This window comes from Protopterus annectens, chromosome 1.part1 (assembly GCF_019279795.1).
Source record: "Protopterus annectens isolate FY-2018-M chromosome 1.part1, PAN1.0, whole genome shotgun sequence".
Taxonomy (NCBI): domain Eukaryota; kingdom Metazoa; phylum Chordata; order Ceratodontiformes; family Protopteridae; genus Protopterus; species Protopterus annectens.
This window is the reverse complement of record NC_056726.1, coordinates 1,605,958,431-1,605,976,433: the sequence shown is the minus strand read 5'-3', so window position 1 is coordinate 1,605,976,433 and position 18,003 is coordinate 1,605,958,431. Positions and strand designations below refer to the sequence as shown.

General features: G+C 41.5%; 1 protein-coding gene across 1 annotated transcript in view; it reads right to left on the bottom strand.

Annotated features, from left to right (window-relative positions):
• Positions 1 to 18,003, bottom strand: part of YRDC (yrdC N6-threonylcarbamoyltransferase domain containing) — a 462,643-nt gene that overhangs the window by 381,638 nt on the left and 63,002 nt on the right. The window contains exon 2 of the mRNA XM_044083593.1: positions 15,440 to 15,635. Within this exon, the coding sequence (XP_043939528.1) occupies positions 15,440 to 15,635 (196 nt within the window). The remainder of the gene's footprint in view (positions 1 to 15,439; positions 15,636 to 18,003) is intronic.

The following is an 18,003-nucleotide window of genomic DNA, read 5'->3' as shown; positions in this document are numbered from 1 at the left end:
ATATCATTAATGATAGAGGTAGATTCAATACTAATGAACAGATTTTATTGAATGCTATTCTTGAACTTGTATTAAATAATAATGTCTTCATGTATGATAATACCTTGTTCCTACAACAATGGGGAGTAGCCATGGGCACTCCATGCGCGAATACGTATGCAAACCTAGTGGTTTATTACTGGGAATGCATGCATTTATTCAACCATGAAAGTTTTAAAAAGATGTTACTATATAAACGTTTTGTGGATGATATCATTATTTTCTGGAATGGTACATTAGAAGAATTTTTAGAATTCGTAGAATACTTGGAATCTACTACTTCTTTTTTCAAGTTCACTTTTGAACATTCCACAGCTAAGATAGACTTCCTTGACATCACCATTACAAAGGGTAATGATGGTTTTTTACATCATACCATTTTCAGGAAACCATGTTGGAAAAATACATTGTTGGAATATAGTAGCATGCATCCCAGACATATATTTCGCAATATTATAAAAAGCCAATACATTAGAATTAATAAATTATGCAAGGATAATGAAGACAGATTGATACAAATATCCAAACTGGATGAAATGTTTTTAGAGAGAAAATACAATGGAGATCTAATCCATTCAGTAAAACAGTCTCTTCAGCTACCTCATATCTCAGCTATACAGAGAACAAGTTCACAGCGGATTCAAGGGGGTTATTATCCTAATAAACAATTTATACCCTTTCAGACTAGATACACTAGTGATAATAGATCCATCATTGAGATCATACATAAGAATTGGTATATTCTCCTGACTGATGAAGACATAAAGAAGTTGGTGGGAGAAAAACCGAAGTTCATATATAGTAATAGTAAGAATTTAAAGAGATTACTATGTGTTGAAAAGAACAATGATAACCACTATAATGTATGCAATACGATACAATTAAACCACATGGATAGACTGACCAGACATAATAAGCTAGGGACATATCCATATAATACATGTAATATGTGTAGTCATATTTCTAATGACATAAACTATACACATCCAAAGATGGACGCTAATTTTAAACCAAACTTCACATCTAAATGTACTAGCTCTAATTTAGTATATTTAGCAAATTGTCAGGACTGTGAGGCATTCTATATAGGAATGACAACCAGATCCCTGAAAGAACGCATATACAATCATATATATGACATTAGGAAGAATGACCAGAAGAATGCCCTAGCCAAATATATAAATAATAATCCTGGTCACAGTTTTAAATTTAGAACGCTACAACTTGTTCACCCAAACAAAAGAAAGGGAGACACTTTCAATGAATTAGAAAGTATAGAATTAGAATGGATTATTCGTTTTAAAGCACACTATACTCCAGGTCTGAATCAGTACATCAGTATTAGATCAGTACTGAAAAAGAGAAGCCTGAAATGAATGTCTTAAATATCACAAGAAGATTTTATTACAATAAGCATCTTTTAAAATAAGACAGGTTTTTAACACATACATAAACACATATATTACTTCTGAAGCTATTTTAGCCCTTCTTTTAAAGTCTACTAAAGGTGCTTTTTACCTCTTTTTAATTCTTCTTCATGTATTATAGAAAGATTTTTACAAGTACAGTATGTCTTAATATTTTAAATATTTTCAATAAGCTTTATATATATATTATTGTCACTACATATAACATAGATTTGTATATCCATAAATAAACTTAATATGTTTCTGTGTTTCTCCCTTCATTCTTTTAATATAACCTCTCTACATATACACATAATTTTTACATATTTATATATTTTCATTTTATGAATGATGACATAAATGAACATTGAATGAAACATATTAAAGGAAAAATATACACACATTTTAACACATTGAAACATAAATAAAATACAAACAAAACATATATATTAAACTAAAGATGCTTCAGTATTCATCTCATATATATATTAATTACACTACATTAGAATGATAAATATATTATACATTTTTATATATATGTATATACAAGAGATTTCTTGTTAATGGATTTATCACAAAGTATCTATTTATTTATTTATTTATTTATTCATACATTGTTTACATATATACATGAATTTATAAATATAAATGGATATATAATATTTATATACACATACATTTTCATGATTTTGTTTCTGTTTTCATAAATGGTTCACTGTGAGCCTCCTTCTAATTAATATGAGCACCTTTACCATATATCATTTTAAGATAGATACCTTTAGATTAGCTGGCTTAGGAGAATATACTTTTTATGAAACACATTTATACATTACAGATGGGTAGAAAGTTATTTTTATTGCTGTTTAGTTTTACATTCTTATGAGTGTTTTACACTTTGAGCGTTCTGGACTATTTTGCCAAATGCTATATATATATTTTCTATATTAGCTTCAATCATAATACACTGTGAAATGATCTAGTATGATGATGGACATACATAAAGTTTTTCATTTTATTTCATCTTGTTATAATGCATAACTTATTGCTGTATATTTATATATGTCTTTTGAAATGCGATTTTGCACATAATGTTTTATTCTCGTTTTTTTTTAGTAAGCATAAATTTAAATGAAATGTCTTTTATCTATATATATATAAAAAGTTTTTTATATGTAATAGTTATATATTTAGCGCTAGGTAGATTCTATGAAAAATGTTGAGTTGTTTTACTCTGTTCTATATATTTTGAGACAGCTACTAACATCTCTAAGGCTGCACTCACATTTCACAGTTATAAACTATGCTTCTGTAACCAATTTTGTTAATTAATTCTTTAAGTGAATAATTGATGATGACGACTATCATTTAACTGTGCTATATAAGGTAGAAGTCTTGTTACAATTTAATAGATCTGAAGAAGCGTACAGTCCGTAGGTGAAAGCGCTCATCCTTTTATGTCTGTACTTAAATAAAGAAGTTGTTTTGCTGCATTATCATGGTGGTCTTCATACTGGTTTTTTTCTGCTCATAAAGATAATTGGGTTTAACTGTAAAGGCATAAAGATTCGTAAAGCAATTTGTTAATTGTACCTGCAAAATTAACAGTTTTTGGTTTTTTGCCAAATTGTTAATTTAACAGGATTGCAATTATTAAAAGAAAAAAAAAATCAGAATCCCTTGTACAGTATAATTAAAACAGATTACTTGTGACTGAATAAGGAAATAATTATGCATAGTATAACTATTCATGTAGAACTGAAGTCAATCTAATTTTTCCACATTCTGGAGTTTAAAAAATAAAGAATTTTTTTTTTTTTTTTTTTGTTTAGACTGTAAAAATTTCACTTTTCAACAAAGAAGTGCTCACAAGTATGAAAAAACATGCCAACACTCCCAATATTGAAAACAGGAGTTATTTCAGAAATATTACATATGACAATTAACTGAGTAAGTAAGCTGGTCAAAAAACACTTTTCAGTTATGAGCGTGCCCCAGACATACAAAAGAGGGAACATAACAGGATTCTGACACAGCCTAAGAGAATATTTTATGACACTACTTTACAATTTTAATTTCAGTGCTTTGATTACAGTATTACTAAAAGAGAAAATTTAACTTCATAATTTTAGCAGTACTATTAACAGTACACAAAATGCACAAACAATACTAGGCAGTACAATAATATATCAGAATATGAAGCAGTGAAGCTCAGGAAATACAATAACCTTGACTAATCCATGTAAAGTAGTACGCACCTAGAAATTATGCATTTATACGACGGGGCAGATAATTCATACAGGCAAAGGTGTTGGGTTCCACGACTATACACAGTGCAACATACATGTCATGGTGCAACATATTAGTCAAGGACAATGTGTATTTATATTTAAATGTGTGTGTAGAATATATGGAGTGTGAGGATATTTGCACAGCAGACACTATAAAAGACAGCAGCCTGTAGAGCTAAATACAGGAGGTTAGACACTTACTGAAGGAAACGCATGAAGGCACTGAAATCATGGTGTGAGAGCCCAGTCAGGGCAGAATGTACCTTTGGATGCATCAGTTTCAGTCAGCTGAGAACGAGAAAGGCTTGCCGCTGTGAGCCTGAGGGGTGGAACTGTGAGAGGTCTGTGGCCATGGACCTGAGAATTGAGCTAGAAGAGGCCTGCAGCCTTGGACTTCTCTTATGCTAAAGACAGCTTATCAACTAAAAAGGCTGCATGGACATTCTGATTAAGATAATGATCGTTTTTATTTCTGAAGTTACATAGCCAAATGGGAAGCAGGGCCAGTCTTAGGCAAAAATGCTACATCAGAGGTTTTTCCAACCTTTGGATCCAATGATGGCTGGAATTAAAAATCATGCTTACTGAAAAAGTGCCCTACTGTTTGTTTTTTACATCAAGGTAGAAATAAGTTGTTTTCAAGTTTTAATGCTTAAAGCTGACCAAACACCTGTTCACAATAAAATGAGAAGACAAATGCTTGTGAGGATACATACATCATATCTGGGAATAGGACATGCACCCCCACCCCCACACCTCAAAATACGTAATCACTTTCCGTTTATTCCCCTCTGATGTTACACTGGGACTGAAAGGCACAGATGCAAACAGCCATATTTCAAGCTGCTGCTGCAATCACATTTATATACAGCATGCCTACTCATCCCGACTCCAAAAGACAGACACCTTCTGTGAAGCTTTCCATTGTCACATGTGGACAAAAATGTAAAAAAACAAAGAGCATATCTGCTGTCAGACATATATAAACATCATGCTTATTTACTCTCCCCAAAAGATAGCCATCTCTACATGCATCAGTTATTTGATTGTGAGGAGAAAAAAAAACATAACGATCACAATAATATTTCCAACTTGTTACTTCTAGAGACAGTACAGTGCTCCTATACAAGCTTTCTTGACCCTCCATATATCCTTATTAAGCGTGAGAGGAATGTTAAATAATGACCACGCTGTCCTCAGCCCAACATAAGATACAGTGACCTCTGAGGTTTGAGAGGAATGTTAAAGAAATGACAATGTTCCCAGCCTCCACACAAGTGAAGTGTCCTTCTGAGTACACTTATCACGTTGCACCATTCCCCTCACCTAAACCGTATACACAAATCCAGAAATATTGCCAAAAAATATCTGATCACTGCCAGCATTACTGTAAAAACAGTACTAACATTCCTCCCATATGTCCAAACTTCTGCAGAATGCCCCTGATTTTGTTCCATACTTTTCAGCTCTCTCTCTCCTACTTACTGTATAAAAAAAGCAATCTCTCTCTCCTACTTATTGTATAAAAAAAGCAAAGAAAAAAAACCACGTCAGGTGGCTTTGCACCTACATTTCAACATTGCAAGATCTCTATTCATGTAATCTTGCAATATTTAAGGTGAACGTAACAGGACTTGAATGTCAAGTCAATTGCAGCAACACCCCTTTCCCCCGAGCACCTATTGTGCCATGGGCACATCTTCTTTCAGCAGAGGCCCTTTATTTCTTTCTTTATTTTTCATGGCAAAGAAACACTGCTCTAAGAAGAAAATGGGGAAAGGGTGCCCTTACATGCATTGCACGCTAGCTGGCCACCTAGTTCACCTATGCGTAAGGCTGGCTCTGACGGGATGTCACTGAATGGTTTGAGGGTTTACTAAATAACCCGACTTTTGTGTATGTTCTACCTCTACTTTCTTCCTAAAACTTAAACTGATGGAAAATGTGGCTATTGTGGGCACAGCGGAATGCGATTTTATCTACAGTGACAGAATGATGAGCAGTTTTAATTCACACAACTGTATGGTCCTATTTAGTAACGAGAACTTTTTGGAAGAGTGCAACTGTGTGTGAAACTGAACTGTCTTCTGCTCTTGATTTACACCTGCAAAAAGACAGACATCATTCTGCACCAACTAGTCAGGTACCTGGAACTGTAAAACCCACAAACGACTGAGGGAAAGTTTCTGCTTCTCAATGGATTAATAAAGCATTCAGGACTGATGACAAACATTTTTTGTTTTGGCATGACTAAGCCAGTAAGTTGCACAACTCTTCCTATTCTAAAAGTGTCTTAGCTCTGGTTTAAGCACCTAGGTCTCAGGCCAGTTATTTTACATTAAGAAGGTCTGTGGTCTACACCTTGTGGGAGGACAGGGTAGCCTCCACCCTTCTGAGCTGGGAACTGCTGGTTGAAGGTTTATTGTGCCTGTTATTCTAAGTGTCTTTGTTGTGGTTTAAGCTCAAAAACCCACAGCTGCTCTGCGTTTGGCATCCTTTGCCAGAGGTCCAGAGTGTTTCTGTTTGAATCCAAGCCATCCAAAGCCAAGAACAAGAAATTAAACTATTTTGAATCCAATAATACCAGTGTGTGCTGAATAAATGCTTTTCATACCAGTAGATAAATCCAAAAAACAGCAGTAAGACGAAGCAACACCAGGCTATCATAAAACCAGCAAACAGTTTATTCAGGAAACAGGCAAAGGCATAAGCGCTTTCGCAGTCTCAAAAACTGCTTCATCACATGCATAAAATCGATCTAAATCAGTAACCATTAAATAAGATAAGATCACATGATACACCAATGAAATTCTTAGAGAGATAACATATATATGCAGTAACAAAAGGGAGTTGAAAGCTCCCTTATTTAAGTAGTGGACGTGCTTTCAACATAGGTTTTAATGGTACTTTATCACTGAGTCCTGATCATATGTCTGCTCTTAGCTTAATAATCCATTTATTTTCTAAGCACTCCATTTCATTTCTAATATCACCTCCCCTTAAACTCGCCTGTACCATATCTATGACTTGAAACCTGAACTTGTGCTCAAATCCAACCATCTCACAATAAGAAGTGCTCGCCTGCACCCATGTGGCAGAGGAGTGTGGACACACCCTTGTCTGAGCTGGGGATTGCTGGAGAAAGGATCATTGTGTGATTTCCTATTTGCAGGCAAGTTTACAACTGTGTAATTTTACCTGTATATAAGCCTCATGTGTACTTGTAGCTGTGCACTGTGCAATGGGGGCTAGCGGTGCCTTGCATATATGTAAATGCCTAGAAAAAAGAAGTTATGTACTCACCATAATGTTACATCTGAGTTGTTGCTCTTCATTTGTCTTCAACCTGTGGGTTCCTGGATACAACTCGGCCACATATCAACCATCTTGATCAGAGCTCTAAGCTCCTCCCCTAACCATAATGCCCCCATCTCCTTCCTCCATTCACATCAAGTTTGCTGCCCAAACTAGCATCACACCTCACCCAAACACCTTGTCCCATGCTAAAAGTCTTCATAAGCAAGCAGGGGAGAAAAAAAGGCACCTTGGTGGTAACCGCATCCTCTACTCGTCAGACCACCACTATGCAAGGCAGGGGGAAGGAGGGAGGGACGGGTGAAGACAAATGAAAAGCAACAACTCAGATGGAACATTATGCTGAGTACATAACTTCTTTATCTAAAGTTATCTTCATTTGGTCTTCAACCTGTGGGACAGAGTCCCCAGCTACTATAGACCTGGAAGGCCCTCATGGAAGGATATTCCAGAGCACAGCGGAGCCAAAGGATGTCCAACTTGTAATGCAAGATGAAGGTATGAGATGAAGCCCAAGTAGTTGCACAGCAGATATCATCTAAATGAGACTCTGGACCAAAAGGCTGCTGAAGTAGCCATAGATCTGGTGGAATGTGCCTTCACATGACCTGGCGGGGATAAACCCCTAGCAGAATATGCCAGAATTATAAACTGGGAAATGCAACGGGCAATGATGATCTTAGATACTGGTTTCCCTAAAAAGGGATTAGAATAAGAAATGAAGAGTTGATCAGACTTATGAAAGGCTTTAGTCCTGTGCAGGTAAAAACACAAATGTCTGTACACGTCCAACAAGTGCAATTTGTGTTCTCCCTTGTTTTGAAAATTTGGGGAAAAAAACAGGAGACCAATTATCTGATTAATATTGGACTCCGAAACTACCTTAAGAAGAAAGGATGGATTTGTATGCAAGGATATCCTATCCTTATGAAAAATCATATAAGGGGGTTGACTGACAAAGCTTGAAGTTACAAAACCCTCCTGGCAGAAGTGATAGCAACCAAGAAGGCAGTCTTCCAGGACAAAAACTGCAGATCCACAAAAGATGCAGGCTCAAAAGGGAGTGAAGCTAGAGCCTGTACAACTAAAAATAAAAGTGCCTTTTAAGAAGGCCTTGCAAAGCTTTGAAGATGCTAAGAAAGCCATATTATCACCCACATGAAAATTAGAAATTGTTGCAAGTTGGACCTTGACCATAGAAAAGCTGGCACCTTGCTGAAAGATCCCTGCTAAAATCTCCCAAAAACCGAGGAAACTGGGGCAGTGAAGGGATCTAGGGCATGCTGCGAAGCCCAGATTGAAAAATGTTTCCATTTGCTGGAGTATACCCTTCCTGGTGGAAGACTTGTGAGCTGCCACCAGGATCCTTTTGACAGGTGAAGATACTACCAGGAGTCCTGACTATCAGGGGAACTGGAGCAGCCAAGTGGTGAGCTTCAGACTGCCCAGGTCTGGATGGGGAACCCCTGAAGAATGAGAAATGAGATCCGGAACTGGATCCAACATCCACGGTGGAGCCACCATAGAGAGGGAAACTAGACTTGGCGAGGCCAGAATGGGGCAATGAGGATAACTAGGCTCCCCAGCCTGTGAGCTTTCTTAAGGAATTTTGGTATTAAAGGAAGAGGAGGATAAGCATACAGAAGACCACAGGGCCAAGTATGAATTAGAACACCTCTGGGGGCTTCCCCCGGAAGGGGATTGAGATCAAAAACTAGCTGCATTCCGCTTTGTAAGGGAAGGCGAAGAGATCACAGCAAGGCTGACCCCATTTGAGAAAGATCTGTTTCGCTACTGAAGGATTCAGAGACCACTCGTAGGGCATAAGAATAGACCTTCCCAGAATGTGTGTTGCTACCAAAAAATGGTTGGTGGAAATCATCCACTCCCACATTCTCATAGCTTTGCAGCAGAGGATAAGACCTTGTTACCCCCCCCTGCTTGTTGATGTACCAGACCACAGACATATTTGTCTGTCTGGATAGCAATCGTTCCTGGATGAAGATGGGCATGGAGAGCCTGCAATGCTAGAAGCACTGCCCTCATCTCCAGTATGCTGATATGCAGTCTGGTCTCGTAGGGGACCACACACCTTGGACTAACCCCCCTACCTCCCCCCACCCTAGCAGGGAGGCATCCATAGTCACCGTGGCCAAGGGGAAAGAAGGAACAAAGGAGAGCCCCCGAACAAAGTCTGGGGAATGAAACCACCACAGAAGAGAGTCCCTGCACAACCAAGAGACTTAAACAAGGTGAGACAAGAGGAGATCTAACACAGACCATTGTACCACGAGAGTCCACTGAAGAACCCGCATAGGATAATGCACCATAGGCAAAAGACTGATTGTGGCCGCCATGGACCCCAATGCCCTCAATACTATTTCCACTGTTGGTGACTGAGCTTGAAGAATGCAAAGGACATGGAGCTTCACAGACTGTATCCTCTCTGTGGTAAGAAAGACTTTGGTTTGAATTGTGTCCAGTCGAGCCCCAATGAAATCTAGCACTTGAACTGGGGCCAGTGACGACTTGCTGAGATCGAAGGTAATGCTCCAACTGCTGGCCTAGGAGGAGAAAAGTATTCCACACCTGACAGAGCTGATGCCTGGAAGGGGCAGTGAGGAGCCAATCGTCCAGGTAGAAGACCTGTATGCCCTGGAGTCTCAGGTGAGCCGCTACTAATGCCATCACTTTGGTGAACACCCTGAGGTCTGTGGTGAGACCAAAGGGGAGCGCTCTTAATGATTGGCTCTCAGATGGAAGCAGAGAAACCTCCGAGAGCACCTGTCCATTTTGGATGTGGTACTACGCATCCTGGAGGTCGATCGAGCACATCCAATCATTCTTCTGCAGGAAGAGCAGGACAGATAGAAGGGTGACCCAGAATTTTGTCTTGGCCACTGACAGGTTCAAGATGGAGAGATCTAGAATGGGTCTTAGGTCTCCTGTCTTTGGCACAAAAAAGAACCTGGAATAAATGCCTAATCCAGACTGGTCTGGTGGATGGGCTGGATGACTCGCTTTTCTAGCAGCTTTGCAATTTCCAGTGCTGCGTTCCCCCTGTGCGCAGGTGGAACATCCAGGAGGTGACTCAAGGAAGGGGACTGAATAGCCTCTTGATAGAATTCACAACACCCAATGATCTTCTGTGATGGACTCCCATGCCGTTAGGTGTAGCGAGAGGCAACCACAGACTGCCTCCAGAGTGTAACGAGAGGCAACCACAGAGTGCCTCCAGACAGAGAAGTCGGGCAACCCTTCATGGCTGCTGTGCGGATCTCTCAGAGAAAGGCTCTCAAGACCCTTGATTCCTCAGACCCCCTCTGCCTCTAGGGCGGCGTCCATCATATCCACCTCTGCCCCTGGGGGAAGGAGAGTCCTGAGTGACCTGAGAATAACTCTGAGATTTTCGGAAGCACATCTTCTTGGTCCCTCGCGGATTCCTAGAGAAGGTTCGTTGAGGGGCCGAAAAGCAGATACTGACGGCAGACAGAGTCTTCCCATCCTACTCACTCTGCACTAAGGTGTCACGTGCCGACTTCTTAAAAAGGGAGGAACATTCACACAGGATATTTGTAAAGGATGCCTTAAAGGGTTCTGAAAAAGCACAAAGACACTGCCAGGCATGGCACCTGATGGCAATGCCAGTACCAGAAGCTCTATGACGCCTTCGGTTGCATGGGAGAGGAAACACATAGAGGTGTTAGTAACAGATGTTAAGGTGGCTATACGAGAGGTGAGCACTTTCTTGTCCTCCACAGACATGGACCCCGGGGTAGACTGAGTGACCTCCTTGACCAGGTCTAGCTGCAGCCTAACCACATGTGCCAGATAATTCAGCACCTAACAGAAAAGGCCACTGAAGCATACACCCAACTTCCCAAAATGGTACATAGCCCTGGACTCTCAGTCAGGAGGGGGGACAGTAGAGCTTTCCTGAGTGAGCTCCTTCTTAGTGGCAGCTGCCACCACCATGGCATCAACTGGGATTCCCTTATTCTAATGGGTCCTGTCTGAAGGGGGACTCAGAACTTTGTCCAGGCATTTGAGCATGGGCTCCACCATGTCTGGTTCCTTCCATGCCCAAGATGTAATCAGGTCAACCAAAGACACCCAGGAAGTAGAGGGTCCTGTACCAAATCCCTCCAGGAACATAGATTCACCTGGGTTAGGTTTTTGGGCAGACCACCCCCTCTACGCTGGTGTAGAATTTCCATGATGTCTCCAAAGGAGGCATCCTCAGGAGGTGATCGAGGGAAACCTTCCCCTTCCTCCAAACTGATGTCTTCTGTGAGGGACTCCGGTGGGGAATCTAAGTGCCTCCTTTTGCATGTACGTTTGCAAGGAACATCCTCAGTGGGGGGTCTGTGGGGAGGACTCGCAAACATCTCGCTGCTTCCAAGACGGCCTGGGGCATAGAGGCGGCAGGCTGTCCCTGAGATGGAAGAATGGTCCGAACCGTGCCAGAAACAGACAGCCAGGGCAGACTCAGAGGACGAGATGGTCAAGGGTCTCAAAGGGATTGAGAGTACCCTCTCCACTACGTCAAAAGCCAAAGGGGAATGGGTCTCCTGAAAAGGAACAATGGCCGGAGCCATAATCCTCTGTCCCAACTGGGGAGCCGAAGCAGAACCTCCAGGCTACAAGATGCCAAGGGGAAGCTCTGTTCCAAACACCTCAGAGCAGAAACTATCTCCTCTGATCCGGCGCCAAGGCTACAACTCAGAGAGCCGGCCAGATACAAGCTAGTCAGATCCGACCTGCTCAAAGCCACAGCCAGCTTTGATGTACAAGGTACCATCTCAGATGACCCCTTGATGCCAAGTGTCCTCGGATCTAAGCACTCCGAAATCAGAAATTGGATAGGAGAAGAAGATATAGGGATAAATGCAGATTGCATGCCCCCCCCCCCGCTCCGGAGGGAGAAGGGGCAGGTAGGACTCCCAACTGAATCTGAGTGTAGATAAAATTCTGCATCATCCTATCCATCTCTGCTTTGGAAAGCTTGTGGGTGGAACTAGATGAAGAGTCCACCGACACTGGCCTGAAGTGGCGGTGAGGGGAAGCCTGCACCATCGACTGGGACCCAAAGCTCCTCCGGGCTCTGGAGAGAACCAAGGGGAACAGAGCCAGGGGGACTTCGACCTAGGAGCCGAACTAACTTTTGTCAGAGGGTCCGCCAAACCCAAGCCATCTGGGGATCGCTTATTGGCCCTGCCCTTTGCCTTTGGCTGGCTGATCTCTGTCCCCAGACCTCTTGGCAGGAGGTCAAGTCCCAGAGGACAGGGCAGAGGTTGAAGCCGGGGCAGAAGAGGCCTCCACAGGTTCCCCACCATGAACCAGGAGAAGCACACTGCCTACCTGTGCTTGCTAGGTATGCAGCAAAACACCTTGGTCATGGGAGATTTCAACTATCCCTCCATCAACCTCAGCAACATAAAAAAGATCACACACAATCCCTCTGAGGTTTCTGGATTTTGTTAATTCAAATGCCCTGAACAGCTGGTCTGCACCCCCCCCCCCAAGGGGCTCAAATGTCCTAGACCTAGCACTCATCAACATGTGGGGGGGTCACTGCACTACTCCCTGTGTATTGCCCTCCCTGGTAATGTCAGACCATAAATCAGCCTCGTTTGAAGTAAAGATCATAAAGTTCAGACCTGACACCCCTCACAGGAGCAAAGAATTTCTCCAAAGCAAACTATAGCCTACTAAGCCATGGTATAAAAGGTTTAAAAGCCCCTTCTAACACAGCCAACAATGACTCCTATGCAAAAGAGTACACAAATGCCCTATATAGCCATGTAAACAAATGTATTGGCTCAGCTGTACCTGACAGGACTAAAATTAGGTCCTCCCAAAAAAGCAAGCTACCCTGGTGCACTGTAAGTATAAGTAAGTTATACAGCAACAGAAGGAAACTGATATCCGGGAATACGCTCAGCAGAGGAAGAACACCCTCCACAGCTTGAAAAAGCTAAATCAGATATCTTGTAAAGTGCTCCAAGGTTATTACAAGACTAAATTAGCATCCCTAGCTAAAGGCAACCATGAGGCATTCTTTGGCTATGTCCGAAACCTAAAAGGGAATGCCCAGCTGTGTGCCAAACTTACACTGGACAGTACCACTCACATTGAACCTAAGGAAATTGCCAACCTGTTAGCTGACTAATTTGGCAATAACTTCACCCCCATCCCAACCAGACATACCCCAAAGCATTCCTGACACCAGTCCTCTACAGAGTATCTCCAAAGAACAGGCCATACAAGTGCTAAAGCCAAAAACATGGCATCTACAGGACCAGATAACATCCAAGGTTGCTTACTAAGCAAACAGTCTAAAAGAAGACCTAGTGAAACCAATTGGCACAGAAACTGCAATCCCCTTGCACAAAGAGAGAGTCATGTGGAGTTTTTTGAAAGGGACAACTGGAATGGTGGAAGTAATGAATCACCGGGCTCATAGAAACTCTCTTGCAGACAGCACCTGAAAAGAGGAGGAGACTGGACAAAGCTGTCAAGGAGAGAACCTTGGGAGAAGGGAGAAAAGCCATTATTGACAGTCTGAATCCTGCATCCCAGGAAAACTTAGCTCTGTGAAGAAGTCAGAACAAACATTTTGAGATTCAGAGTAAACACCACTCTGCACAGAAGCATGGTACAATTTTAGAACCCACAGAAAAATCTGCTGACAGGGGGCTGAAGAAGAAGGTCATCCAGATAGGGAAAAGTGTAACACCATGGTGTCTGCAAAAGGCTATGACCAGGGCGAGACACTTTGTAAAAACCCTCAGTACTGCAGAAAGACCAAAAGGCAAAGGAAAGAGCTGATAATGTCAGGAAGAAACAGACAGCTGTAAATACCTTCTGAAGACAGGATGAAAAAGAATGGTGAGATAAGACACCAGGTGACCCTAAGGAAACAGCAGGGGAAACAGGGACTGGAGAGATAGTATTTTGAAAGGAGAGGTCTAGAATGGGTCTCCAAGAACCCTCCTTCCTGGGAACAAAAAATATTCTGGAATAAAATCCCTTGCCCCTCTAGGACAGAGAAAAGGGCTGAGTGGTCCCTCTGGTTAAAGGGTCCTGAAGAATAAGAAAAAAAGGTAGTTGGCGCGTAGGAGGAGTCTGTGGTATTCTTGAAAAGGGAGGACTGGATTTCCAAACAATGAATTAACTGTTTTGGATAACTGAAAGAATCTAGGAGTCTGTGGTGATTTGTTGACAGATGGGAAATAAGAGTCAACCTGACAAAAAGAGGAATCTACCCAAGAGGCAGAGAAGGATGACCATCAAATACAGGAGACCTGTCTGGGAAACAAAACTTCTCAACTCTGGAATCTTGATCAGGCTTCTCAGGAAACACCCTCTTAGTAAGTCTCTTACCCTTCCAGTGTTGTTTATGATGCCTAAATGCTTCTCTGAAACTTGGGAGATAGGTGAAAGGAAAATGTGTTTATGGTCTTGCATAACCTTCCCTTTATCTTGCAAAGTTTTAAAGAGCTCTGCAACAGTACAGCCAATCAGATTCTGGGTGTTCAAGGTACAGTCCAACAACTTGGCCTTAATATCTTGAGAGAGAGAGTGTGCAACCTAAGCCAGGAAGCAGTCTGAAAAGAGGTATTAGCAGCATCACAAATGTATTTGATGGAATGGTGAGCTAGCTGTGAAGCAGAACCTAACAATGACATAGTAGATGTCTTTGCTTCAGAATTAGGCACATCAGCCAAAACACCCCCCCCCCCCCCCAGCTTAGAAAGAATAAGAACATATCTGGTGATGTGGGTTTGTACATTCACGGCTCTGAAAGCACAGGTGGCAGAGGTAAAAAAAAAAATACATATTCATAGCTCTACTATCCTTGTCAGAAGGTAAAAGCTTAGAGGAAACAATCAGCTTAATAGGCTTGTCAGTAGAAAGAGAAATTACTGCAGGTCGGAAGGAGGATTACTGTACAAGAATGTTTGAGGCCGAAGAACTGGCAGACTTCTTAGGAGGAGGGACTAAGACTCTGAAGCAGAAGTAAAAGCATGAAGGAAAACTGGCAAAGATGAACTGGGGAGAGAGACTGAAGAGAGATACGTTATGCACAATGATAAGGGGTAGAGCTTCTAACAAATCGAAAAAAGCTATTCCCCAAGTGGTTCTAATACCTGCAGTGTAAATCCTAGAGTTAACCAAAAATGAAACTCTTCTTATCACATAAAACATTATAGCATGTTTGTAACATCTGCAACACTTTGGAAAAATATTTTAATATTCAAAATGCACATATTTCATATTCTTAAAGTGGCATGTTAAGTAGCAGAAAAATTAATACATTAACTGACTTGTATGAGTGCACTACACAACATGCAATTTCCTTCCACTTCCAGGTGGAAAAATACCTACCTATAAATCTGTTTGATACTACCAACACATATTGCTAAAGGTTTATTACCATTACGACCCTTCAATTCATAAATTCTTTCAATGGCTTCCGAATTCTGTGCCAAACCAGCAATGCCATAGATAGTATCTGTTGGAACCGCTATTACTCCACCTTGCTTTAACACAGTCACAGCCGAGCTCACAATTTCTCTCCACTCTGGGGGGAAAAAATGGTTTATGCATCAGCTAAATCTTCCAACTCTTAAGTGCTTCAAAATGTTACAACAGTGCTAAAATATAAGAGGAATGAGGGCATACAATACGTCAGCTTCCTTTTAAATGCATTAAGTTAACTAGCAACTGATTTCAAACTATATACACTAACACCCCGTATGGCCAGCTCCTGAATGTATAATGCAAGGACATAGTTTGTGAGCTACTTACCGAAAACGTACGGTCCTTGAGAGACACTCCTGTAACAGGACTACAACAGATGAGCTGCTACTCATACAAGTCAGTCAAAGCCAGGCTTGATTTTATGAAAAGGATCCCCTGCACATGGAAAGCGCCATTCCTGCATGTATGTTACTTTTGCATTGGTTGATGCATGCTCATTAGAAAACTAATGCAAACCAGTGGCACTGATGTTTTTTTTTTTTCTAGTGAGAAACTTGAAATCCATCATTAAAATGACATATAACTGATAGCTTACACAGTAAAAAAACAAACAAACAAAAAAAAAATCTAAGCTTGTTTCCTGCCTTTCCTGTAACTAGTCAAGTCCAGATACAGACTTGCTGTATAAAGGACTGTTGGTAAGCTTCTGAGCCCCCCAAGCCTTTCTGTGTTGCAGGGAAGCCTTCTAGCTTATCAGTGAGAGTGGTAAGCACAACGTAGCCTATCTACCACGGGAAGAGTGGGTTTTGGCCCAGAAATTGTAGTTCATTGGCCGTTTGGGCAGTTTTTCCATCTCTTTCTACTTTCTGGTTTAAAAGCCCACATTTGCATTTGGTCCCCGCCTTTCCTGTAACTAGTTTAGCCCAGGTACAGATTTGCTGCATCCAGGACTGTTGGTAAGCTTCTGAGCCACCCAAGCCCTTCTGTGTTGGAGAGAAGCCTTCTAGCTTATCAGTGGAAATGGTAAACACTAGGTAACCCATCTACCACAGGAGTGGTGGTTTCTGGCCCAGAAATTAGTTTACTGGCTGTTTGGGAAGCTTTTCCATTTCTTTCAACCTTCTGATTTAAAAGCCTGCGTTTGCGCTTGCTTCCTGCCTTTCCTGTTACTAGTCTAGCCCCCCCCAAGCCTTCCTGTGTTGGAGGGAAGCCTTCTAGCTTATCAGTGGGAGTGGTAAGCATTGCGTAGCCTGTCTACCAAAAGAGAAGTGGTTCTTGGCCTAGAAATTGTAGTTTATTGACCATTTGGACAGTTTGTCCAGCTCTTTCAACTTTCTGGTTTAAAAGACCACATCTGCACTTGTTTCCCATCTTTCCTGCAACTAACCTACTGGGAAGCACTAGAAAGCCTTAAACCGATACAAGCCTTCTAGCTTAGAAGAGAGACTTTGGAGTGATTAAGTATCGGTTTTCTGTACTTAACTGTTTTCCGCCTAAACACCAATTTTCCAGCATTTACTGTGACTTAAAAGCTTGTTTTTTTTCACATATTGTACTTATTTGACTGCCTGCACTTTTAAAAAGTCATTTTTTGTTTAAATAATTTGTTTAACTGCTGTAGGCTATACACTAAAGTGTGACAGACTTTTCTGATCGTTTGTAGTCGTTTAAAGCTGTTTTAAGTGTATTTTTTACTGTTTTTGCCTTATTTCAAAAAAAAATCCTTGCTTCCCACCTTTCTAAGCTAGTATAGTCCAGTTTTCAGGCTAGTGCTGAATTCAGGGCTGTGTTACAAGTTTCTGAGTTGCCCATACCTTACTTGGACAGAATGAAGTTTCTCTGTTCACCTGTGAGAGAGGGGAGCTTTGAGCAGCCTATCTGTCCCTGGAGGAGTGGTTCCAGCCCAGAAGTTAGAAATTAGCCCAAAATGGCCAATAAACTCCTATCTCATTTCCCTGCTGTAGAAACAGTGGTTGCACATTTTTGTGTGCCGGGCAGTGCCGGTTAGCTACAGTTAAATTATTCCCGGCTCCACCAAGTCTCCTCTTCAGTTTTTCCCTTGAAACTAGTCCAATTCTCAACCTAAGCATCCTGCAGCCCAGCACTTGCTCAGACCTAATAGCAAGCACTAATATACCCGGACACTTGATTGCCCAGCAGGGCAAGGCTCTTTATTCACACCTCATCAACCAAGCAATTAAGCAGCTCACCCTCCTATTCAGGCATGACCAAAGGGGAATTCCAGGTGTACTCTCCAGTGCAGCTGGTGAATATGGGTATCCTGAGGCAATGTTATAACTGCCTCATGTACACAAACAACCCTCTCCTCCTACCACAAAACACTAACATATGCGAGAGATGCAGTTATACAGCCAAACTGGAGGCTAAGCTGTCTCCACCCAAGACTGGAACAGTCAGTCAAGAGGAGAAGGTTAACACTTGCACCACACCTCCAGCCACACAGAGAC